The sequence below is a fragment of the Lolium rigidum genome, chromosome 4 (assembly GCF_022539505.1).
Source record: "Lolium rigidum isolate FL_2022 chromosome 4, APGP_CSIRO_Lrig_0.1, whole genome shotgun sequence".
NCBI classification, from domain to species: Eukaryota; Viridiplantae; Streptophyta; class Magnoliopsida; order Poales; family Poaceae; genus Lolium; species Lolium rigidum.
The window spans coordinates 17,431,318-17,457,844 of NC_061511.1; the positions used below are offsets into that span (position 1 = coordinate 17,431,318).

A 26,527-nucleotide genomic window follows, 5' to 3' on the forward strand; every position below is an offset into this window, starting at 1 on the left:
GTTTGTCCCCATTGGTTGTTGTTCTTGTTGAGGTCTTTGTGTTCACGACTCGATTTGCTTTGATATGTTACTCTAATCTCCAATCGCGGTAGATCCATCTTACTGTGCATGCACAGAGGGGAAGGTTTTTTTTTGTTGGGGTTTAGCATGTTCTGATTGCTATGCGGAAGATTAACTTGAGTTGCGCTAGTTTGTTCAGACACAAGAGGAGTGGGAGGACTTGAGGAACGAAGTTGCTCAGCTGAAGAATCTGCAGAGAACACAAGCACAAGTGATGAAGGCTAAGAAACAGGAATGGGAGGCAGAAAAAAAGGTTTTGGAGGCTGAGAAGAGAAAGCTAAAGTACGACATATATGATCTGCTCCAAGTGAACTTTACAATCAAGGATAAGCTCAAAAGGCTCAAGGCTATTTTGTGATGAGTGATGAATGTGTTCTAGATGTACTGTAAGAGAATTTGTAATGTACCCTAAGTAGATTTGTAATGTACCCTAAGTACCACTCGTAATGTACTCAATTTGAACTGCTACTTGTGTTGTTTCTGGTTGAACAAGGCCGATTATTATAACTTGGGATCATAGTATGAGGAGATGATTGATCAGAACATATGGCATGACTGGACATGATCATGCCATTGGTTCTGGTCAAATATCTCCTCCATATGTCCTGATATTATGAGGCTTATGGTTTCCCTGCTTTCATGTTTCTGCTTCTTCACTTCTGAATTGGTCAATGATTTAACAGTGGCACAACGAAAGGCAAGGTGCTGCCCTCAAACTTAGTCATGTGTGCCATATTACTTGCACACTAGACTTAGTTTGCGGACAGTCCCTTTGCCTGCCGTGTGATCCTATATATGAGGCATCTTTTTGTTTGTCTAGTGCATTAGCCAATGACTGAACAATAACACAATTAAAGGCAAGATGTTGCCTTCAAACTTAGTCGTGTGTGCATGTTTTCCTGCACAGTAGACTTAGTTTGAGGACAGTCCCTCTGCCTGCCATGTGACCAAATCTATGAGGCCTCATTTGTGTTGCCCAATGATTCAGCGAAGGCACAATGGAAGGCTAGGTGATTGCCTCAAATTTAGTCATGCCTGCCATAGTCATCGCACACTACACTTAGTTTGTGACCACTCCCTATGCCTGCCGTGTGAGCAAATGTATGAGGCCTTACTAATGTTATCAATATCCGTTTTCATCTTAAATGCTTGTGACCAGGCACACCTCCAATGGTATGTGTTCTTGTGGCAGACTGAAAAGATCATGCTTGGGTCACCTGCTGATGTTCTCGGCGAGGGACCGGCGAAGAAGCGTCGTGGAAGGCCGGCAAACGTCGGCCACTTCCACGAGGACGTAGGGCCGGACCACTTCCTCCGCATCATCTTCAAGCCCACCTTCGACCATCTCATGATCCGTCAAGCTTTCGTCAAGTTGTTCGAAGAAATTCCTTCGAACATCATCGTCAGCACCAACGCTGGCTGCAACTGGAGGATGACTACGAAGAGAGAAGACAATGACACATTCATCGACCAGGGGTGGATGGCCTTCGCCATCGCCCATCAGCTCAAGGTAGGCCAGTTCCTCACATTCAAGAAGGTGTCCTCCTTCGAGTACAGAGTGGTCATCTTCAACCACACCTGCACTGAGGTGGTGAGTAGGTGCCCGTACCATGGCGATGGCACCAGGTGTGTCGTCTCCGACCATCATGTCTGAAGCTAACCTGGTACCATGTCGTGTGTAGTAGTTGTTCGTGTCAACTGTGTTGAACTATGATCCTGTCTTCCGTGTCCAGAACTATGATCGTGTCTGAAAAATGGTGTGTCGTGAACTTGTCAATGATTGTGTACTTTCTTTGTTGTTGATCGCTGGTAACATGACCACTGAAGGGAAGAGGTAAGCACAAGCGGATTTTGGGTTGCAACCAAACAGCAGGAGCACCGTTCTAGGCTGCTACAAGGCCTGAAATCCGACCTACCAAACGGGCAGAGCCTAAATCTCCACGGGGCCTGATACGTCTCCAACGTATCGATAATTTCTTATGTTCCATGCTACTTTATTGATGATACCTACATGTTTTATGCACATTATATGTCATATTTATGCATTTTCTGGAACTAACCTATTAACAAGATGCCGAAGAGCTAGTTGCTTGTTTTCTCGCTGTTTTTGGTTTCAGAAATCCTAGTAAGGAAATATTCTCGGAATTGGACGAAACTTTCGCCCAGGGTCCTATTTTTGCACGAAGCTTCCAGAAGACCGAAGAGATAACGAAGTGGGGCCACGAGGCAGCCAGGGGACAGGGCGGCGCGGCCCAGGCCCTGGCCGCGCGGCCCTACCCCCTGGGCACCTCGTGTGGCCCCCTGACCTACCCTTCCGCCTACTTAAAGCCTCCGTCGCGAAACCCCCAGTACCGAGAGCCACGATACGGAAAACCTTCCAGAGACGCCGCCGCCGCGAATCCCATCTCGGGGGATTCGGGAGATCGCCTCCGGCACCCTGCCGGAGAGGGGATTCATCTCCCGGAGGACTCTTCATCGCCATGATCGCCTCCGGAGTGATGAGTGAGTAGTTCACCCCTGGACCATGGGTCCATAGCAGTAGCTAGATGGTCGTCTTCTCCTTGTTGTGCTTCATTGTTGGATCTTGTGAGCTGCCTAACATGATCAAGATCATCTATCCGTAATTCTATATGTTGTGTTTGTCGGGATCCGATGGATAGAGAATACTATGTTATGGTGATTATCAATCTATTGTTTATGTGTTGTTTATGATCTTGCATGCTCTCCGTTATTAGTAGAGGCTGCGGCCAAGTTTGTACTCTTAACTCCAAGAGGGAGTATTTATGCTCGATAGTGGGTTCATGCCTCCATTGAATCCAGGACGGTGACGAGAAAGTTCTAAGGTTGTGGATGTGCTTGTTGCCACTAGGGATAAAACATTGATTCTATGTCTAAGGATGTAGTTGTCGATTACATTACGCACCATACTTAATGCAATTGTCCGTTGCTTTGCAACTTAATGCTGAATGGGGTTCGGACGATAACCTTGAAGGTGGACTTTTTAGGCATAGATGCGGTTGGATGGCGGTCTATGTACTTTGTCGTAATGCCCAATTAAATCTCACTATATTTATCATATCATGTATTTGCATTGTTATGCCTTTCTCTATTTGTCAATTGCCCGACTGTAATTTGTTCACCCAACATGCTTTTATCTTATGGGAGAGACACCTCTAGTGAACTGTTGACCCCGGTCCTATTCTTTACATAGCATACAATTTACTGCAATACTTGTGTTTTACTATTTTCTTTGCAAACATCTTCCACTCGATACGTTTAATCCTTTGTTACAGCAAGCCGGTGAGATTGACAACCTCACTGTTTCGTTGGGACAAAGTACTTTGGTTTTGTTGTGCAGATTCCACGTTGGCGCCGGAATCCCTGTTGTTGCACCGCATCACATTTCGCCACCATCAACCTTCAACGTGCTTCTTGGCTCCTACTGGTTCGATTAAACCTTGGTTTCTTTCTGAGGGAAAACTTGCTATTGTGCGCATCATACCTTCCTCTTGGGGTTCCCAACGAACGTGTGAGTTACACGCCATCAAGCTCTTTTTCACGGCGCCGTTGCCGGGGAGATCAAGACACGCTGCAAGGGGAGTCTCCACTTCTCAATCTCTTTACTTTGTTTTTGTCTTGCTTTATTTTATTTACTACTTTGTTTGCTGCACTAAATCAAAACACAAAAAAATTAGTTGCTAGTTTTACTTTATTTACTTGTCTTGCTCTCTATATCAAAAACACAAAAAAATTAGTTACTTGCATTTACTTTATCTAGTTTGTTTTATTTACTTGTTGCTAAAATGAATACCCCTGAAAATACTAAGTTGTGTGACTTCACAAATGCAAATAATAATAATTTCCTATGCACACCTATTGCTCCACCTGCTACTACAGCGAGAATTCTTTGAAATTAAACCTGCTTTACTCGAATTTGGTTATGAGAGATCAATTTTACGGTGCTAGTTCGATGATGTTGCTTGCCCATCTCAATAATTTTGTTGAACTTTGTGAAATGCAAAAGTATAAAGATGTAGATGGTGATATTATTAAATTGAAAGTGTTTCCTTTCTCATTAAGAGGAAGAGCTAAAGATTGGTTGCTATCTTTGCCTAAGAATAGTATTGATTCATGGACTAAATGCAAGGATGCTTTTATTGGTAGATATTATCCTCCCGCTAAAATTATATCTTTGAGAAGTAGCATAATGAATTTTAAGCAATTAGATACTGAACATGTTGCTCAAGCATGGGAGAGAACGAAAACTTTGGTAAAGAATTGCCCAACCCATGGATCGACTACTTGGATGATCATCCAAACCTTCTATGCGGGACTAAATTTTTCTTCGTGGAATTTATTGGATTCAGCTGCTGGAGGTACCTTTATGTCCATCACATTGGGGGCGGCTACAAAACTTCTTGATGATATGATGATAAATTACTCCGAATGGCACACGGAAAGAGCTCCACAAGGTAAGAAGGTAAATTCCGTTGAAGAAACCTCTTCCTTGAGTGATAAGATTGATGTGATTATGTCTATGCTTGTGAATGGTAGATCTAATGTTGATCCAAATAATGTTCCTTTAGCTTCATTGGTTGCTCAAGAAGAAAATGTTGATGTGAATTTCATTAAAAATAATAATTTCAACAACAATGCTTATAGGAACAACTACGGTAATAACTATAGGCCATATCCTTCTGCTAATGGTAATGGTTATGGTAATTCTTATGGGAATTCTTACAATAATAATAGGAGTGTACCCTCTGGTCTTGAAGCTATGCTTAAAGAATTTATTAGTACACAAACTGCTTTTAACAAATCTATTGAGGAAAAGCTTGATAAAATTGATATTATTGCTTCTAGAGTTGATAGACTTGCCTCCGATGTTAATCTTTTAAAATTGAAAGTTATGCCTAATAATGATATTGATAATAAGATTACTACTACAGCAAATGTCATCCAAGTTAGAATTAATGAGAATATAAGATTAATGGCTGAATTGCGTGCTAGGTGGGATAGAGAAGAAAATGAAAAACTAGCTAAAGAGAATAATGTAGCTAAAGTTTGGACTATTACCACCACTAGTAATGCTAATTCTTCACATGTTGCTGCACCTCCTACTATAAATGGTAAAATAATTGGTGTTGGCAATGTTTCTACTCCTAGTGCAAAGCGTTCAAAACTGCTCGAAATTGCTAAAGCTGCTTGAAACTGCTTGTGATAAAACTGCTGAAATTTTTTCCAACCTTGGGAACAATGATCCTATTGCTGTAGCTCACAATGATTTAGATTTTGATGATTGCCACATCTCTGAAGTTATAAAGTTCTTACAAAAACTTGCTAAAAGTCCTAATGCTAGTGCTATAAATTTAGCCTTTACAAAACATATTACAAATGCTCTCATAAAAGCTAGAGAAGAGAAACTAAAACTTGAAACTTCTATTCCTAGAAAGTTAGAAGATGGTTGGGAGCCCATCATTAAAATGAAATTCAATGACTTTGAATGTAATGCTTTATGTGATCTTGGTGCAAGTATTTCGTTATGCCTAAAAAGATTTATGATATGCTTGACTTGCCACCATTGAAGAATTGTTATTTGGATGTTAATCTTGCCGATAATGTTAAAAAGAAACCTTTGGGGAGGATTGATAATGTGCACATTACGGTTAACAATAACCTTGTCCCCGTTGATTTTGTTGTCTTGGATATCGAATGCAATGCATCTTGTCCTATTGTATTGGGAAGACCTTTTCTTCGAACTGTTGGTGCTGTTATTGATATGAGGGAAGGTAATATTAAATATCAATTTCCTCTCAAGAAAGGTATGGAACACTTCCCTAGAAAGAGAATGAAGTTGCCTTTTGATTCTATTATTAGAACAAGTTATGATGTTGATGCTTCTACTCTCGATGTTACTTGATTTGCACTTTCTGCGCCTAGCTGAAAGGCGTTAAAGAAAAGCGCTTATGGGAGACAACCCATGTTTTTACTACAGCACTTTGTTTTATATTTGAGTCTTGGAAGTTGTTTACTACTGTAGCAACCTCTCCTTATCATGTTTTTGTGCCAAGTAAAGTTTCTATGTTATAGTTGATGTTATATTTGGGATCGCTGCGCAGAAACAGCATTGCTGTCTGTCACGAATCTAGGCACAGTTCTCTGTAGAAAATTCGAAAAAATCTGCCAATTTACGAGCGTGATCCTCAGATATGTACGCAACTTTCATTAGTTTTGAGTTTTTCCATTTGAGCAAGTCTGGTGCCAGCTTTAAATTCGTCTTTACGGACTGTTCGGTTTTTGACAGATTCTGCCTTTTATTTCGCATTGCCTCTTTTGCTATATTGGATTTATTTCTTTGATCCATTAATGTCCAGTAGCATTATGCAATGTCCAGAAGTGAAAATAATGATTGTGTCACCTCTGAATGTGTGAATTATTAATTGTGCACTAACCCTCTAATGAGTTTGCTTGAAGTTTGGTGTGAAGAAAGTTTTCAAGGGTCAAGAGAGGAGAATGATATACTATGATCAAGAGGAGTGAAAGCTCTAAGCTTGGGGATGCCCCCGTGGTTCACCCCTGCATATTTTAAGAAGACTCAAGCGTCTAAGCTTGGGGATGCCCAAGGCATCCCCTTCTTCATCGACAACATCATCGAGTTCCTCCCCTGAAACTATATTTTTATTCAGTCACATCTTGTGTTCTTTACTTGGAGCGTCGGTTTGTTTTTGTTTTTGTTTTTGTTTGAATAAGATGGATCCTAGCATTCACTTTGTGGGAGAGAGACACGCTCCGCTGTTGCATATGGACAAATATGTCCTTAGGCTTTACTCATAATGTTCAAGGCGAAGTTTCTTCTTCGTTAAATTGTTATATGGTTGGAATTGGAAAATGCTACATGTAGTAATTCTAAAATGTCTTGGATAATGTGATACTTGGCAATTGTTGTGCTCATGTTTAAGCTCTTGTATCATATGCTTTGCACCCATTAATGAAGAAATACATAGAGCTTGCTAAAATTTGATTTGCATACTTGGTCTCTCTAAGGTCTAGATAATATCTAGTATTGAGTTTTGAACAACAAGGAAGACGGTGTAGAGTCTTATAATGTTTACAATATGTCTTTTATGTAAGTTTTGCTGGACCTGTTCATCCTTGAGTTTGCTTCAAATAACCTTGCTAGCCTAAACCTTGTATCGAGAGGGAACACTTCTCATGCATCCAAAATCCTTGAGCCAACTACTATGCCATTTGTGTCCACCATACCTACCTACTACATGGTATTTCTCCGCCATTCCAAAGTAAATTGCTTGAGTGCTACCTTTAAAATTCCATCATTCACCTTTGCAATATATAGCTCATGGGACAAAATAGCCTTAAAAACTATCGTAGTATTGAATATGTACTTATGCACTTTATATTTTATTAAGTTGCTTGTTGTGCGATAACCATGCTTCTGGGGAACGCCATCAACTATTGTTGAATATCATGTGAGTTGCTATGCATGTCCGTCTTGTCTGAAGGTCTATCATTTTAGTGGTTGGAGCATGCAAAATTGTTAGAGAAGAACATTGGGCCGCTAACTAAAGCCATGAATCATGGTGGAAGTTTCACTTTGGACATATATCCACAATCTCATATGAGAACAATAATCATTGCTACATGCTTATGCATTTAAGAGGAGTCCATTATCTGTTGTCCATGTTGTCCCGGTATGGATGTCTAAGTTGAGAATAATCAAAGCGAGAAATCCAAAATGCGAGCATTCTCCTTAGACCTTTGTACGGGCGGCATGGAGGTACCCCTTTGTGACACTTGGTTGAAACATGGCATGCAAAGATCCGGTAGTCCAAGCTAAGTAGGACGAGGTGCGGGCACTATTAGTATACAATGCATGAGGCTTGCAACTTGTAAGATATAATTTACATAACTCATATGCTTTATTACTACCGTTGACAAAATTGTTTCATGTTTTCAAAATAAAAGCTCTAGCACAAATACGAGCAATCGATGCTTTCCTCTTTGAAGGACCTTTCTTTTACTTTTATTGTTGAGTCAGTTTACCTATCTCCCTCCACCTTAAGAAGCAAACACTTGTGTGAACTGTGCATTGATTCCTACATACTTGCATATTGCACTTGATATATTACTTTATGTTGACAATATCCATGAGATATACAAGTTATAAGTTGAAAGCAACCGCTGAAACTTAATCTTCCTATGTGTTGCTTCAACACCTTTACTTTGATTTATTGCTTTATGAGTTAACTCTTATGCAAGACTTATTGATGCTTGTCTTGAAGTACTATTCATGAAAAGTCTTTGCTATATGATTCACTTGTTTACTCATGTCATTACCTTTGTTTTGATCGCTGCATTCATTACATATGTTTACAAATAGTATGATCAAGATTATGATGGCATGTCACTTCAGAAATTATCTTTGTTATCGTTTTACTGCTCGGGACGAGCGAGAACTAAGCTTGGGGATGCTGATACGTCTCCAACGTATCGATAATTTCTTATGTTCCATGCTACTTTATTGATGATACCTACATGTTTTATGCACATTATATGTCATATTTATGCATTTTACGGAACTAACCTATTAACAAGATGTCGAAGAGCCGATTGTTGTTTTTCTGCTGTTTTTGGTTTCAGAAATCCTAGTAAGGAAATATTCTCGGAATTGGACGAAACTTTCGCCCGGGGTCCTATTTTTGCACGAAGCTTCCAGAAGACCGAAGAGATAACGAAGTGGGGCCACGAGGCAGCCAGGGGACAGGGCGGCGCGGCCCAGGCCCTGGCCGCGCGGCCCTACCCCCTGGGCACCTCGTGTAGCCCCCTGACCTACCCTTCCGCCTACTTAAAGCCTCCGTCGCGAAACCCCCAGTACCGAGAGCCACGATACGGAAAACCTTCCAGAGACGCCGCCGCCGCGAATCCCATCTCGGGGGATTCAGGAGATCGCCTCCGGCACCCTACCGGAGAGGGGATTCATCTCCCGGAGGACTCTTCATCGCCATGATCGCCTCCGGAGTGATGAGTGAGTAGTTCACCCCTGGACCATGGGTCCATAGCGATAGCTAGATGGTCGTCTTCTCCTTGTTGTGCTTCATTGTTGGATCTTGTGAGCTGCCTAACATGATCAAGATCATCTATACTGTAATTCTATATGTTGTGTTTGTCGGGATCCGATGGATAGAGAATACTATGTTATGGTGATTATCAATCTATTGTTTATGTGTTGTTTATGATCTTGCATGCTCTCCGTTATTAGTAGAGGCTCTGGCCAAGTTTGTACTCTTAACTCCAAGAGGGAGTATTTATGCTCGATAGTGGGTTCATGCCTCCATTGAATGCGGGACGATGATGAGAAAGTTCTAAGGTTGTGGATGTGCTTGTTGCCACTAGGGATAAAACATTGATTCTATGTCTAAGGATGTAGTTGTCGATTACATTACGCACCATACTTAATGCAATTGTCTGTTGCTTTGCAACTTAATGCTGAATGGGGTTCGGACGATAACTCTGAAGGTGGACTTTTTAGGCATAGATGCGGTTGGATGGCGGTCTATGTACTTTGTCGTAATGCCCAATTAAATCTCACTATATTTATCATATCATGTATATGCATTGTTATGCCTTTCTCTATTTGTCAATTGCCCGACTGTAATTTGTTCACCCAACATGCTTTTATCTTATGGGAGAGACACCTCTAGTGAACTGTGGACCCCGGTCCTATTCTTTACATAGCATACAATTTACTGCAATACTTGTGTTTTACTATTTTCTTTGCAAACATCTTCCACTCGATACGTTTAATCCTTTGTTACAGCAAGCCGGTGAGATTGACAACCTCACTGTTTCGTTGGGACAAAGTACTTTGGTTTTGTTGTGCAGATTCCACGTTGGCGCCGGAATCCCTGTTGTTGCGCCGCATCACATTTCGCCACCATCAACCTTCAACGTGCTTCTTGGCTCCTCTCTGGTTCGATTAAACCTTGGTTTCTTTACGAGGGAAAACTTGCTACTGTGCGCATCATACCTTCCTCTTGGGGTTCCCAACGAACGTGTGAGTTACACGCCATCGGGGCCAAAAAAAACTATGTGCATGCCACCAAACAACGAGGCCTTTCTGGCCCATTACCCATGTTGGACGCGCAGGGGGCTCCTTTCCACTGCGCCAGTGGTGCAGAAAATAGGTGCATGCTACCAAACGTGTCCTAGGCCGATGTTAAGAAAAATCAGTGCAAAAAAACCACGCAAGAGATGGGACTCGTCCTCCACACAGCGCAGCCCCCAAACACAACACACATCAAGCTCCGGGACGGCCGCCTTGACTTACACCACTCGGTGCCAAAACCACACACGAGCTGTAACACCACACGACCCAGCCGTCTTGTAGCCCTGCTACCCGGTCAATCGCCTGCAGACCTTGAACATCAAGCTAAATTTGGGGTCGTTGCCCCGACCGACATAGAAGCCAAAGTCCACATTGCCCGAAGATGAATCGGCCCGATCAACATACCCGTTGCCCATACAGATCTCCAAGTCGCTACAAAAGCCCATGCAAGGCCACGACTCATGGCATACCCAAACAAGTACCTCCCATTACCATACCCAGTGCGGTCAAAGCAAGAGTCCGTTGAAGAACTAATCAGTCCAAGAGAAACTAGGCTAAGCAAAGCACGCGAAGGCCGATTGGCATGTCGTGTGCTTCAAGAACTAAAACTTGATTAAGAAAACATTTACATCTGGGGGAAAGGAGGGTGAGACACCAAACCCTAGCTATGCTAGATTAATCTCACAATAGCCATCTCGGCGACCTTTGTAACCTCATCAGTAATACAAAACAGACAAACAGCGCGTAGGGTTTCTCCACCAAAAGCTCTTATCTCGTTCCCTGTGTGTTATGCCTTTACCCACGTCAACGACCAAGCCCCGTATGACCTCTGCTGCATTGAGGTTCGAGCCACTGCCTTGACACCCAGCTACCGTTTAATTTCATGTTCGGGTTTTAATTATTTAAAGAAAAACTTTGTAGGTATTCCTCACTGCATTACTTACAAAAAAGGACATAAAAAATTATTCTATTCATTCCAAAACAAACAAAAAAGGTGTCACGGATTTATCTAATATTGGATGTATCTACAAAATTCTAAGAAATTGGGCCATGCTCAATAAATATATGTTATAAGACAAATGTCTGTCATATAATATAAAAAATATCAAATGTATACACACTAATTTGAAAATATTCCTATATTTCATAACGGTTCTAGGGTTAATATTTGGCACCTAGGGCGAAGAATATTTATTTTACACTCACCGTGTCTTTTTATAACTTGTGTTACATAAGTTTTTCTAACCTTCGAAGTTTTGAAGACCGTGAGGAAGATAGACATGATATACTACCTCCGCCCATAAAATAATGTTGGAGATTTTGTCTGAATTTAGATGTATATATATACTACAGTGTGTCTAGATGATTAAAATTTAGATAAATTCCGACATTCTTTTATGGACTAAGGTAGTATAGTACAACTTACAATGCATGTGTTTTTCCAAACAATACGACTTGAGATTTAGATAAAATGAGATAAGGGAAAGGAATCTTTTCATCTACCAAGGCAAGCGGAAATCTTGATGAATAAATCATAGATTCAAAATACACCCATCCGCGCTTACAAAATCCACTCTCATTATGTTATTACAACTCATATATTACATTTCTTATGCCAACATTTTTTAGGTCGATATAACTATTTGTATATCAAACTTTAATTTTGAGTGTAACAACGCAAACACAAAACTGGTCTGGAGGGGGTGGATTTGTCATTATTCCTTGACTTCGTTGCCGGGATGCGGCGGATCTTGCTCCAAGATAGTACGGAAATGTCCTCCGGTCAATGTGCCACTTGCAGCGAGTCTGTTCATCGACTCACAAAGTCTTGTTGATGATGTTGCTTTTTTAGATCTGGCAATGGTAAAGACTCGGTGTCTCTTTCAACGCGCGTTTAGCGGCGTTAAAGTTTTGCAGCAGGCGCTCGCTTCAGCGAGTGCAGGAAACCTTACTGATAGTTTTGTATACTTCTGTCCTTTAGGGCTTTTTCTGCAAAGTTTTTAGCTATTTTATCCTGATCTATTTAGTAGTTTCCATATTTGTTTACTTATATAATTTTATTTTTCATTAATGAAATATCTTGTGGTTACTCTTTAAAAAAACTGCGTGCAAAATAACTTACTCTGTGATGGATGTTGAATATCACGAAACCACGCTCGCACAATGGTCCGTTCCCTCGAGGCCTCAACATTCAGCTCCTTGTCTCCATGCATACCAGCAACACCCGGGAACGCACACCTCATGTGTCATGACACAGCACAAGACTACTTTGAGTATTTTGCCAAACCACCCAAAATGGATTTTTGGTTGGCTTTTCTCCATGGGTGACATGCCCGAGGAACTGAAACTTGAGTACGCTCAGTTGTGTATTGTGAATAAAGCTAATGTGTGATTTAGAGCATCTCTAGCAGACCACTCAAATCGTATCCTACAAACGAGCGGATATATGTTGCAGAAATTGCGATCTGCAGTTTGAAATTTGCTAGCGCAGAACAAATACAACAACCTAAACTCAATTTTTTAAAAAAAACAAGGAAGACTAATCCTTCATTTAGTTCGACATACTCTGTATGCGTTGCTGAATTACCCCTAATAACCGCACAATTTACTAATTTGGTGCAGGTATGGAAGCACTGGACCAGGGGAAATGACATCAAGCTTATCGATCCATCCCTTAGGCTGGTGCCAATGCACCGCCCAACTCCCGCCCCGCCACGTCAGCTTTTCTCTCACTCTCACCCCACTCTCACCCCACTCTCACCCCATGGTGCCAATGCATGGGCTATAGTGGCAGCTCTCGCCCCACTCTCGCCCCGCTCTCGCCCCCACTAGCACCGCTATCGCCCCGCTCTCGCCCCGCTCTCGCCTCCAACGCGGGCGGTAGCCGGGCGGCAGCGGGCGGTACCGCCCGGCGCCAGCCCCAGCGCCCCGCGCTAGCGTCCCGCCCCACTCCCGCCCGCCTCCCGCCCCAACTCGGGCGATAGCGCCCACACTAACGCCTCCATTGGCACCAGCCTTAGCGACCATCCTTGCCCCATTGACCAGGTCCTGAAGTGCATCCAAATCGGCTACTGTGTGTGCAGTGCAGAACAGAGCTAAGGATAGGCCGACAATGTCATCAGTAAATGTCATGCTTAGCAGCCACAATGTTGTTCTCCCTTCTGTTTCCATGCCAGCCTTCTGTGACAGGTTGAATGAATGCAGTGAAAATTAACAAGTGGTATCCTCGAATGGAAGAACCATCACAGAGCTCGAGCCAAGATGAGCCTTGCAGCTGTGGAGTGGGGTTATGGTATCTTTGCTGAAAATCTTAGCTGGGATATGCGGCTTGTACAAATACATTTATCAGTAAGTGGAGAACTGCGAGAAAGTTGTAGAATCAGAAATGGATATAGATTATTTGCTGTTCGATATTTGAAAGAATTTGAATGTGGTTCGGTTTTCCAGCTGAGCGTTCTTGACTATTCAATTTTTTATGCATTACGTTCCTGCACTATCTGAAATCTCCCAATAAGGTATGTGTGAATATGTCTAGAACATCTATGTGGTGGGTTAGACTTAAATTCGCGCTGAATATCTTTCCATGGCTGATATGTGGGCATCATCATGGAGATAAATTTAGCAACCTTTCCTTCTGGGTTATCTTCTAAAATTAGCAGTCTTTATGTAAAATTTCACTTGCAATGAAGACAACGGTTTCTGTATGGATGTTGGCAGTTTTGCATGGTGCAGCCCAGATCCAGTTGAAGGGAAAAATACATCTTGGCTGAATGGTTCAGGCATGCAATACATTGATCGAGGGACTTCAACATCAACATGACAACATTTTTCGATAAAGGGAATATATTATCAACATGACAACATGCATGAAGATGGGGAAAAACCATTGATAATTTTTGTTGACGGATGGCCACTCATATTAAATGTTGTCATTTCATGGCTTGGATGTAAGAAAGACCAAATTATGCAGTCGGAATTTTACCTGGGCCAGTGCATTTGAATTAAAGTGGGAGTACTGAGAATTTTGACAGACTACTGATGAGCATAGGTTGAGAACAGAAGTTCCCCTAAAACCCTTGATAGAACCCTTTGTAATCACGCCTCACCCATGGTGAAACACCAAAAATCCCATAGCGGAAAGTAACCTTTGTTCATATTTGAACTGGGATGGTTAACTAGGCATGGCGTATTTAACATGGTGTCCAATTGCTGGCATAATGAGCCATGTTTTTTCCAACTCGAGCAGGGTGAGGTGTAATGCAGAAACAATACATAAAAAATGTAGCAACAGTGGACAAAAACATGACTCTGGACATGGTCTCAAAAATATAACTTTGACTATAAGTTTCTACTGAATTATAGTAAAAAATGTCGCCTCCTTTTATTGGAGGGAGTATTGTAAGCCTTCCATGAGTCCCCCCGAACTGCAGTTGAAGGCCGAAAACTTGAAGACAGATAGTACTCAATTTCCCCTCTTGTCAATGTGTCACGCTTCTACATAAAAAATCACCATGCCTCTGTTCAGTTTAATTTTCAGAATCGCCACTTTCCTAACTAAAAATAAGGATGCAGAGAAAATTCAGCATGACATACCGATTTGTCTTCCATCTTTAAAATATTTTCACAACTCTTCATACATTCCAAATCAGACCCTTAGGTCTACTTTGATGCTATTGGAGACTAGAGTGCTGCTGCAGGAATCTTAGCTCCCTCCTTGAGGACCCACCAATCTACCACGCTCGCTGTTGTGATCTCCGGGAGTCACCAGCCTAACCACACAACTCCTTGACCCACTTGGGGTGCTACCCTCCAGGGGGCACCCATGCCCATCTCCATGTCCTGAAGGGGTTCCGCTCGCCATGAAGATCATGGTCATGGGATAGCCTTAAGAATATTAATGCATCAGAATCGAGTATGCACATCTGACGTCTCACTCATAAAGCATTTCCTTCCATCATGGTCCTGACGATCACTGGCAACTGCAGACAGCTGCAGCAGCACATCGTCAACCGCAGCAGAATCAGGGTGAGACGTGGGTGACCCCACGACGAAAGAATGAACTTCCTTCTCGAGCTCGATCCAGCTCTTGCCCGTATCCTTCCTCAATCCCATATGCCTCATCTTCTTCATGACCTTGGCTCGATCATCCCATCGGCCCTCGGATGAGTAGATGTTTGATAACAATACATAAACAGAAGGGGAGTCAGGGTCCACAAGGAGCAACTTCTCCGCCGCATATTTCCCGATCTCCAAGTTCCCATGGAAGCTACACGCACCCATTAAGGCCTGCCAAAGAAGAACATTATCCTTGAAAGGGCCATCCTCAATGAACGATTTTGCATCGTGCAACAGACCTGCTCGGCCAAGCATGTCGACAACACATGAGTAATGTTCCACCCTTGGGAGGACCCCGTACTGTGAAGACATAGAGTATAAGATCTCCAGTCCTTTCTTTGCTGATCCGACATGGCTACACCCATGGAGTAGTGATAAGAATGTCACGTCCGTGGGATTGGCACCGTCGGCTTTCATGGATTCAAACAGTTGAAAGACTTTAGAACCTTGACCGTGTCGCGCAAAGGCTGCAATGATGGAGTTCCATGAAATCGAGTTCTTACTGGTTGTCTCATCGAACACTTGGACAGACTCTTGTAACTCACCGCACTTTGAATACATGTTGATCAGACCATTGCAAACATACATATTCCTTCCAAAGCACTTCTTGATGACCAGTGCATGGATTTGCTTCCCAAGAGCAAATGGCGCGGAAGCACCAAATGCCCCCAGAACTGCAGAAACCATGTTTGTATCAATGCAAATTCCTTCACCCACCATCTCCACAAACAATTCGAATGCCTTGTCCTCTAGTCCATTCTGAGCAAATCCGACCAGAATCACTGTCAAGAAAACTTCGTCAGGATCCCGACAGGAGCGAAACACACTTAGAGCATCCTCCATGAAGCCACATTTGGAGTACACATCCATAAGCCCGCTTTGGACATGCAGGTCAGTCTCGAGGCCAGCCTTCACGATAAGGCCATGAATCTGCTGACCTTCCTTGGCTGCCAAAGATCCAGCACAAGCTAGCAGGGAGCTTGAGTACGTCGCGTAGTTGGCGTCGACCGTGCGCCTCATCTGCCGAAACAACATGATGCTGTCCTCGTAGAACTCTGCTCGAGCCATCCCGGAGATCATCCCTGTCCATGTGATGACGTTCCTCTCTGCCATCCCATGGAACGCCCTTTTCGCAGAGCCAGGAGATCCGCACTCGAAGTAGGCTGTCACCAGCGCGTTCCCGACAGATACCTCTGTCTCAAACCCGCGAGAGACCACAAGGCCGTGCACCATGGCACACGCCGCGAGTGATGCCGCCCGCGCGCACGCCGAGAGGACCGTGGTGAATGTGGCGTGGTCACACGAGACGCGTGTGGCACTGCTGTTGGAGAAGGGCGAGCGCAGCATCTGCCTGAACTGCACAAGCGCGTCTTCAGCGCTGGAGGAGGAAGCGGAGGCGATGAGCGAGTTCCAGGACACGGAGTCCCGGACGCGCATTTCGTCGAACACCCTGGCGGCGTCCTCGTGGCGGCCGCACCTTGCGTACATGGAGACGAGCGCGTTCCAGGCGACGAGGACGTGGCGGAGGGAGGGGCGGAGCGGGCATAGTAGGAAGTGGGTGGGGTTCTTGACGACGGTGGCGTGGAGGGCGGCGCCCAGGCGGTGGTCGGCGGCGCGGCCGCAGCGGGAGAGGAGGCCGCTGAGGTAGGCGTAGTTGAGGAGCGCGGGGACAGACATTTTCTCATGTTCTGCCGTGCCGGGAATTAATTCTCCAGGTACTGCATATTAAGCTGAAGTGCCGAATCATTTTTGCAATATATACCCGTATGGCACGTTGCAAGTTGCAACACTAATGTTGATGTTATTTTTCTTTTTACTGTATTAAACTTACGCCAATCATAATAATGCCAAAGCTAATACAAATGAAAAATATTTACATATTTATACTGGTGTTATATGAATTCTTTTTTTCCACTGAAGTTCCGTATTTTGGGTGAATCTAAACTAAACTCTGGTTATGACATCAAAAACAGATATTACAGCAAAGGAGAGAAATTAATACTTCTAGTAATATTAATCCAAGTACTAACATATGTGTGAGCATCTGCGTCTGTACGTACTGTGTTTCGGATGAAAAAAAAAAGTCAAGTACTGTACTAAATAAAGTTAAACGATTGGATGTCAATAGTTCGGTACATCTGATATATATAAAAAAAAAGTTCAGTACATCTTGTTCTGGTACAGCCATAAAAGAGAAGTGTATTTACATAGAAGGTTTGCTCTACAGAAACATTTTATAGCTAATCCAACAAAATTTCTGATGATTTATTGCACTTCCGAGAATTTAAAGAATATGCCGTGCTCAAAAAAGGACAGAAGGGATGCTGCACAACCCACAACGCAGTCCACCATCCCCCACAAAAAAAGGTTTATGAATGAAACGTTCTATGATTTTAACATACAACATACCCTAAATTTTGCCTAAGCTAACTTTCCAGCATTGAGATACAAATACAACATGGCTCGGCTTTTGCCGCTATGAAGTGTATGTCCAAATTGACCGGTGCTCTTTGTTGCCACAGGGCACAAACAAAAATACCATTTCAACAGAAACCCCCCATGCTTTGCGTGGTTGGCTGGAACACTGCCAGTTCCTCAAGCCCACAGCAGACAATCAACTCCCAATTCAAAGTTCGTGACGGGACTGTCACCGAAATCCTCCCCTTGGTTTTGGACCTCATGGTTTGTGTCGACGTAGGGCTCCAATAGATCTGATGACCTTACAGAGGGGATGGCATGCTCCTTCTGAATATCTGATGATGCGGCCACTGCTTCTTCCCGATCCAAAACAACGAGGAAGTCGTCTTCGAACTCGAATGTCAAGAACTTGTCTTGACATGCTACAGATGTTTATTGAACCATGATTAAGACTAACATGAGTAGATGGCTTTAGAAGGTTATTCATCAGGAGGCAGCCGTTACTTACTGTCCACTAGATGAGCAAGGTGGTGGATATTCTTTACCATAGTCCCATTTAGTTTTATTACCTGATAAAATTATTGGTTAGATGATCACATTAGCTAAATGCGAAATCATATCAAGATAGCTAGAAGTAGAAGATACAAAGAGGTTTACTTGTTGATTTCCCATGTGCTCATACCCGATGTTGACATCGTTCGCAAGTACCTGGACAAAAATGATGAATTAAGAACAAGATACTATTGGTGCAGCAAGGACTAGTCAATTGATTTAAATAAAAATTACAGCAAACCTGCGATACAATTACGATTTGCTCCCCTTCGAAGGTTGATAGAGAGTATCGTGCCTTTGCCAACAACTTTAACTGTAAAACAAAGGTAAGATGTCAATAACACATCTTCCGAAAAGGTAAAACTGCAACAAGATGGTCATGTAGAATGATCTTACCCCCATAGTATCTTCGCACTCTTCTCTGCAAATGAGCATAAATTTATGTGTTAGTACCTACAAGCTTTGCAACACCAAGCAGCAGTCGAAAGAGAAAACCACTGGTTACTTACTCTATAAATGGTTCTGTTAAAGGCGTGAAGACAAGGCCGGCAACTATCAGATAAGAAGGTTGACCCCCTTCAACATTGAACGGCACCTTATTTGAGGAAGATGAAGATTCTTAGAGTTGCAAAATAGGTGAAATTAATTTTGAGTTTTTAGTTCATGAAAGGATGATGGATTATAGTATCTTACTAAATGTTTTCTTGGATGCAAAATAGTTGGCACTTTCATGAAGTTGCCTTCCCGAATGATACCTAATTGGGCAACATCACCTGCATACCTGATCAATAAAACACCAATAGTTTAGTGCAGTCCATGCTATCATGTTGGAACACTAGTTTCTGCACATGCTAAGGATATCACTAGTGTCAAAACGAGATCCACATACAGATCAATGAACAAAATTGCAATGCCTCAGATGGAACAAAGTCATAACTTCAGTATACAGGTCCAGATGGAGCTTTGTATGCATCACACTTCATGGGATGAAGCAAATCAAGACCAGCACGCATATAATCAAAGACTGTTTAGCGCTATGCGATTCTGAACTACTGAATCACTAATGGAGGTTTGGAAGAGGTAACATCAAATAGATACATGTTGGTGGGAGAGGCATGATTTCATTTTACCCATCCAAACCTAACTGATAGAGAATTGGTGACATGTATACCCATCTGCACACATGTTGATGTAAAATCCACCGGTTATGGTTGTTGAAATACAGAATTGGGGTATTTTATCACTATCTAATTTCATATCAATAGAAATTGGTAATGTTAGGTGCACATGCATGTACTTTATATATTAACAACACAAAAAATACTCTGCTGTCCAACAGAACATAAATAAATTAGCATGTTTAGGATAAGGCACTTCAAGAGGATTAGGGGACAAATAAAACTTGTAAGGAATAACACAAACGCTTACTTTTGACTTGTGAGATAGCGGAAAGCAATACGTTCCGTGGACCGAAATGGTACTGTTCCTTCACATCCTACCGAGACACCATCAAAACTTGTTATCACATCTCCCTGGTGAAACAAACATCCGGTGAACTTAAACATGTAAAGCAAATGTAGAAAATACTGTTTTGACATTCATTAATTCAAAAGGATTGATGTGCAGAAACAAAACCAAAAGGGTAGTCAATATGTGAATACCATCTAAGAGATGATGTTTACCTTTCGCAGAACACTGCTTGCTGGAGCAGTAGGCTCAACTCGGCGGACAAGAATACCCTTAAACCAATTAAAATGGCATGTTATAGGATAAAAAAGGAAAAAACTTGAGTAGTAGTCAATGCTAAGGGCAGTAATGTGAGCAGTTTGCAGAAAGTAGTTTTTCGATTCTGGATAAAAATCGATATCTCTTATTAAACTGTAACATTGTGTTGTATAGGGAAAATTGGTAGTTCAAGGTGCTTGAAGTTATTATTTTTCACAAGCTAAGTTCAACAAATATAGGTAGCATACCTCACTTGAAGGTACCTTCAAACTTTCACGTAGTGCTGGGTTTTCCAATTTTTGAAGTAGGACACCAAGGCAAGGAAATCCTACATAACATTTAGAAACATTGAGGACAATAACTTTGAACATACTGCAGCAATCTCACACCATTAAACCAGCATCTCGTATTACAGTTGTCCTAATTAATGCATACTTGATACGTACACAGTTAAAATACTTCTCGAAATATATTTTAAGGGGTAAAAATGCTCTAGCAAAAAAATACGTACACCAAAGCAATTTATCATAGATTATATATCTATATATAATCAAGTACAAGGCATAGTTCCTGTGTAACTTTTTTTGCTTGCAATGATGACTATACTTTACCTGTGTATTTTCCGTTCTTCCGATAGTCGTTCAAGAAATGCGATACAACTGTAGTTGGAATAACATATCCAATATTTTCAGCTTCATCAGATCTAAACACCTAAACAAAATACAGCATGACAAAACAGAATAGGAAGACGAGAGGATAAACATTACTCTAGTATTTTACTTAGGAGACAACAGTAAAACCAACTCTTACATGGTTCATATTAAATCTGGATTTGGATTAAGGTAGCCAACTCATTAGGAAGTTCTACTATCTTTAGAAGCAAAGGGAGTGATTTCCATTCGCACCAATATGGGAAATACGATGCATTAATGTTGCAGGTCTCAAATATGCATAATATATGACTCAATTTATATGACAACTTTTGGCTATTCCTCACACAAGTATGACCAAGCTCAGGCTGTCTTTCAGCATTTATAGCATAGTATGAATAATAAAGACGAAAACGCCATTTCTCTAGTATACTACTAGCATTTTAAAATTATTTTTTGGCTTCAATATATAGTAGCAAATTAGTCAATGTCAGTGCTTTCAGAAAGTCACTGCATGGGCAAAGGAAATATATTAAAGTGCCACACACATATTTGGGTCGTCATACCAAAGTTGATTGTTACCCTTGTGATTTACCTTAACCCTTTGACGTTCATAAAAATTACATATTAACATGGCTTTAAGTGCGCCTACATATTTTTTAATAAAAATTTGAGAAAAGATTGTATTTTATGTAAGTACAAAAAAGAAGTAGCTATTGCTTATGAAATGTGAAATGGATATAATTCTAATTCATAATCAAGTAAAATCCCATCTGAACTGATCCAACAGACCCAATATAACCTATGGATTTGTGAACCTAAGTCCACTTTACTAATTTGAATTGGTATTTCGTTTCGCGCCTGATATTTTTTAGAAAACTGTTATGTACATCAGTTATGTCCACAGTTCCATATATCAGCTACGTAACTAAGTAACCAGTAAAAGTACCTGAAATGCTACTCCAATGCATTCCCCTTCCTCATTAAAAGCTGGTCCACCACTGTTTCCTGCAACAAATCAAACAAAACAAAACTTATCTGGCCATTTATCAGAAGTAAATTTAGGTTAAGATAAGGCAGAAGCAAGACACATCGATCCCACGTTTCTTCTTACACAAAACGACTCACGTTTGGGTGCGTGTTCGACAAAAGATACATCGATGATCTAAGAAATCCAGCAAGACATATAGATGCTCTAAACATCCTCTTAAAAATCAAGCGAGAAAGTCCTTCCTAAGAGAAATCACAAGTGCCAAGGTAAAAGCGAACCTGCATTTATTGCTGCATCAATTTGAACACCAAGAAGGTCTGATGTTCCATGTGCATATGGTGTGACCTGGGCTATTCCAAAGGTAAAATTGTATAAGTTCAACTACGTAAATAAAGTAGTATTAAATACGATTGCTTAGAAACATACATAAAGTTGAGCCTAGCGTATCAATATATGCATCTAAAGTAATATTGAATTTACTGTAACTTCCACAAACAGGCTTGACATAGAACAGAATGACCTTTATTTTGTACGCCCTTCGTTCATTTCATAAGGTATAGTTTGGTCAAACGAAGTCATGAGACCAGGAAAATATTAGTGGGAAATAACAGTTATATCTGCCATGTTATTGTCTTGGAAATAACATAGAAATACTTAGTTAGTATGTGTGTTTACTCATAAAGTCATAAATGTTGAAGAGAATAAGAGAGAGGGAAGAGAAATGAAGGCAGAATAGTGAAAAGGCCATTAAATATGCAGGCACGATATATATATTAAAATGGAACTGCACAGATTATATGCGTAATATCCTGAGACAGAGGGAGTAACTGATAACTACTTGAGTACAAAACTAGTGGACCTAGCTAGTATTACAAGATGAGGGTGGTTTTCTGACAGCAAAAAAAGCTAGTGTGCCAATATTCCAAAAACCATGTTCAGAACTGAACAAAGAAAGCAAACTAATTTGTTTCCACGTTCTAGAAACATGTGTTGCAAAAAAGAGAAAGTATTAGTTAGCGAACAGCAATAGACATTCAAGGACTTCATTGGTAGTTGAGAAATAGGATGATCATTGCATGCATGACACATCATCACTTTTGTCCTTGTTAAGGAATGAGTCCATTCAAAATGTACAATGTAAAAAAAGAATGTTCCAAGAATAGCACCTCAATGCGTGAAACAACGCCTTTTGTGACAGATATTGTATCTCCACCAAGAGGATATCCGACAACAGTCACTGAATCCTGGGGTAAACCATAAAAACAATGTCAAATGGTAAAGAAATGAAAAGGTCAGCATACCATCTAACATTAACCAATTATCGTATTTGTTTTTTGGCAGATGTTGCTACACATAGTATAACAAAGGCCTGCTTCATTTGAGGCTATTGTCATGCTCCAAGTAAGTACTTGCTACATTAGAACATTACATAGATAATTACCTGAAGGCATGGCAAACGACCAAATTGAAGTGGTTCTGTACCACGCCAGAACTCTTCGTTCTCAACAGAGAGCAACGCAAGGTCGCATTCTGTGCCCCTAGCTAGAACCTGCAAAAAAAAAATCAGACGACATTCTAGCAAACAAGATTTTCAAAAAAGTAATTAAAGCGGTAACTAATAACCCAAAAATATTATTTCAAAATATATTTGTAAACTTTTCAAAAATTAACTAGTACTCCCTCCGTTCCATATTAGTTATCACTGTTTTAGTACAGAGATAGCTAATATGGAACAGAGGGAGTAACAACATAGTCAGTACTGAGTACCTACACCTGTATGTATTTAGAGACCTATCCATATGAACACTTCTTATTTTCCTCTTCACATTTGTAAACAATCCTAAGTTCCTACAAAGTACAATCTTAGCAATATAGTGGATTCTAGACAATCAGCAAATTTGGCAAGCCAAGTTTGATATGCAACCGAACATTTACAGTAGTAATACCAGGACCCAAGAGTAAAAGGTTCACTCAATGGTGCAAGGGTGTCTTCTATAAGAAATTAAGAACTTTAGACATGTCTCCATGTTCAGGTAATCCAGATAAAGTGAGCAACGGTTTGGATAAAATCTCTAGAAAGCAGAACAATTGCAGGGAAAATACCTTGGCAACGTACTTTTTGTCATCTCCTCTTCGCTTTACTTTAATCTGTATATAAAAGAAGACTTAGTTTGAAGGTGCAAATGGCATAACTAAACTATTACCCATAAAAAAATCATGTGGCAACATTGGCAGAAATTTTGAGTTAGCCCAACCAGCATTCGTAATTCAAAACGCCAAAACTAAATTAGCCCAAAAATTTCAGAGGAAAGAATAGAATAAAGCCATAATATATGTTAACAATTGAACTGAACTTCAGAATTTTAGAGGAACAACAAGATTTGGGCCAAGTTAGTGTAGTGTTCCTGCATTATTGGAAAGCATCAGACTTGAAATTGGATTGATCTGTTTATATCCCATGCTATGGTATGATCATGTGGATAGTACTCCCAGCTAAATAAGAATACACAAATATTTAGCCTGGTTTTGGGACAACTTAGAAGACATGCAAACTAAAATGAAATAAAATTTTGATTGATCTTGCTAAGAAGAATGTTACGAAGCAAATGCTTATTCAGAAAGAGATATATTGAAAAAATGTGGATCCGTGACTCCACTGCAAAATAAAATTTAGAAATTCATAGGCATGACTAGTTAGTTAAGCACCTGGGTGTCATGTTCAACGCAATGCGCATTTGTCAATAATTTACCATCGGCGATCATAAAAGCGCTGCAAAAGAAGTTTGTAGTAAGATAAGCAGAGATTCTAGAATCAAGAAGTGTGGATCACCACTCATATTATACTGAAAATTGCATCCAAATATGCAGATAAAGGATAAGGTACAAATGAGAGACATCCTTGTCCATGACTTCAGTAAGTAGGGAGCCTTTCAAAATGAAACAGCCAGCACATATGTTTACAATATACTTCTGAAGTTGTCAAAACAGATTATGAAATATAACAGCAACAGGGAGGGGGGGAGTACAGCGTCCATCTAACATCGTTAAAAATTGAAGCATATTGAATGCACAATTAAGCCCAGTCCCTCTCCCACCCACACACAGGACAACAGAATGCAGTAGTCGGTAGTGAATATAAAAAAGTTCAAAAGAAAGAGCTCAGATACAAAATTTAATAAGAAATAAGTATTAGGTCAATACTTGCCTCCCAGTGCTCGAGTGTTGCCTTTGCTTCTGCCAAGGAAGCCCGTAATCAGGTCTAATATGAGTGCAGTAGACCTAACAAGAGATCAGATAGTTAAACCCAACGGGCATGATATAATAATAATAAAAAGCAGAACACTGCAACACAAAATGAAGGTAACATGACCCTTAACTTTGAACAGGTTATAGCAGTATGCTTGACAGACATACTATACCAATGTGCATTTCTAATACCATAAGCAGTATGTAGCACACATATTAGGTTCTGTTTGAAACTATTGAGTAACTAAAGTAAGGAACAGTTACAAGAACAGGCATAATTGATAGCCAGGACATATATTCTTGAGACCCACCTTAACAACAGCATTCAGGAATTTGTCCTCTTCAAGGTCCTCGAAGTCAGCAACCTATCAAAACAGCAGAGTTAGCATGAAAATCATGCAACTTGTAAGAAGTGACGACCACTCTCGGCAATAAAACTCACAGTTTGCAAAAAAAAAAACCATAAAAATTAAGGGAACATTAGTGGATCTGCAAATTGAGAAATATTGGTTGGATTGGTCATCATAGCTCATATGTGCAAAAACAATTGATGAAAGAACACTAAGAAGATGCAATGAGGATCCCACAGACGTCGTAGCATGAAAGGACAAATGACAGATTGTAAATTAAATTGTGGGCATGATGAATTGCTGCAACAGTGAACTTACATGCTAAATAAAACGAAATATAGCTGTCTGAAATGGAGAATGTAGCCATTAAGATTGTCCTATTGAGGAGACATACCGCGCACACACATACATACATACATAGGATAATGGACAGCACCAAATTGCAATCCGAAGCACCCGTGGAACCCAAAACGCTACAGTGCTTACAGAACCAGCAAGCATGTAGTGATACTCAGGGACCTGGTGATACTATCTGAACCAGTAAAGGAAAACAGACCATATTCAGCAGCCAATTGGAAATGTCCATCGCAATCCAAATCTAGTTCTACTTTGAGCTTACGCACAATTTGCACAACGCAAGGCACATTGCGCCTCTCACCTGCGGCTCCTTGAAGTCAACGGAGAGGCCCTTATCCTTGCGCGTCGACGACGCCAGCGAGCCCCCTCCTCCACCGCCGCCATTGCCGCCCCGCCGCTTTTTGGATGCCCCCTCCACCTGCGAACCAACACGTGAGGTCGTCAACGACGGTGCCCCTGGACCCGTTCCTCGGTAAACGAACGAACGAACGAAGAAAGCGCTACCTCGTCGAAGCGGCGCATGACGCGGCGTGAGGCGGGCGGGTGGCGTGGCGCGCAGGCGACGGCGGGGCGGAAGCGGCAGGAGCATGAGGAGGAGGAGGAGGCGGAGGTGGAGGGGAAGGGGAAGGCGGGGGAGGCGAAGAGGCCGGCGAGGGCCGCCATTGCTGCTGCTGCCGGGCGCGGTTTGATTGATTTGGGTTGCTTTCGTTTCCCTCTCGCTGCGGCTGCCAACACAGCCCGACCTCCTTATCCTCTCTTCAGTCTTCAGTCTTCAGAGAGTGAGTGTAGTGGGCAGCAGGAGCACGTGCTTGCCGCGTGAGTTTGTTTTGGGGAAGAATAATGGGCCTGAAGACTGAAGTCCAAGAAGTAGCATCTACCTCATTCCCTCATCTACAACAATACAATTCCTCCATCTCATAAATCTTCATTAACTCTCTTA

General features: G+C 41.5%; 2 protein-coding genes across 2 annotated transcripts; both read right to left on the reverse strand.

The window, feature by feature from the left end:
- Window positions 1-14,473: 14,473 nt before the first annotated feature.
- LOC124649180 (pentatricopeptide repeat-containing protein At3g05340) lies at window positions 14,474-16,801 on the reverse strand. Its single transcript, XM_047188844.1, has 2 exons — window positions 14,777-16,801; window positions 14,474-14,677 (listed from the first exon to the last, which is right to left on the reverse strand). The coding sequence occupies exon 1, from the start codon at window positions 16,784-16,786 to the stop codon at window positions 15,086-15,088; it is 1,701 nt and encodes a 566-aa protein (XP_047044800.1). The 5' UTR covers window positions 16,787-16,801; the 3' UTR covers window positions 14,474-14,677; window positions 14,777-15,085.
- Window positions 16,802-17,539: 738 nt separating this feature from the next.
- LOC124706326 (protease Do-like 2, chloroplastic) lies at window positions 17,540-26,278 on the reverse strand. Its single transcript, XM_047237984.1, has 21 exons — window positions 26,092-26,278; window positions 25,889-26,005; window positions 25,192-25,245; window positions 24,840-24,913; window positions 24,341-24,404; window positions 23,738-23,782; window positions 23,076-23,183; window positions 22,801-22,878; window positions 21,913-21,979; window positions 21,593-21,651; window positions 20,605-20,704; window positions 20,242-20,321; window positions 19,951-20,007; window positions 19,697-19,800; window positions 18,962-19,049; window positions 18,778-18,863; window positions 18,665-18,689; window positions 18,510-18,581; window positions 18,374-18,424; window positions 18,225-18,285; window positions 17,540-18,138 (listed from the first exon to the last, which is right to left on the reverse strand). The coding sequence occupies exons 1-21, from the start codon at window positions 26,248-26,250 to the stop codon at window positions 17,894-17,896; spliced, it is 1,794 nt and encodes a 597-aa protein (XP_047093940.1). The 5' UTR covers window positions 26,251-26,278; the 3' UTR covers window positions 17,540-17,893.
- Between the last annotated feature and the right edge of the window lie 249 nt (window positions 26,279-26,527).

Excerpts from the sequence above, each read along its gene's own strand:
- LOC124649180 (XM_047188844.1), bottom strand. The coding sequence starts at position 16,786 with ATGTACGCAAGGTGCGGCCGCCACGAGGACGCCGCCAGGGTGTTCGAC.
- LOC124706326 (XM_047237984.1), bottom strand. The coding sequence starts at position 26,250 with ATGGCGGCCCTCGCCGGCCTCTTCGCCTCCCCCGCCTTCCCCTTCCCC. Across the intron at positions 24,914-25,191 it reads TCCTGAATGCTGTTGTTAAG|GTCTACTGCACTCATATTAG; the intron begins GTGGGTCTCAAG and ends ATCTCTTGTTAG. Across the intron at positions 18,864-18,961 it reads TGCATCCAAGAAAACATTTA|GTGCCGTTCAATGTTGAAGG; the intron begins GTAAGATACTAT and ends TCCTCAAATAAG.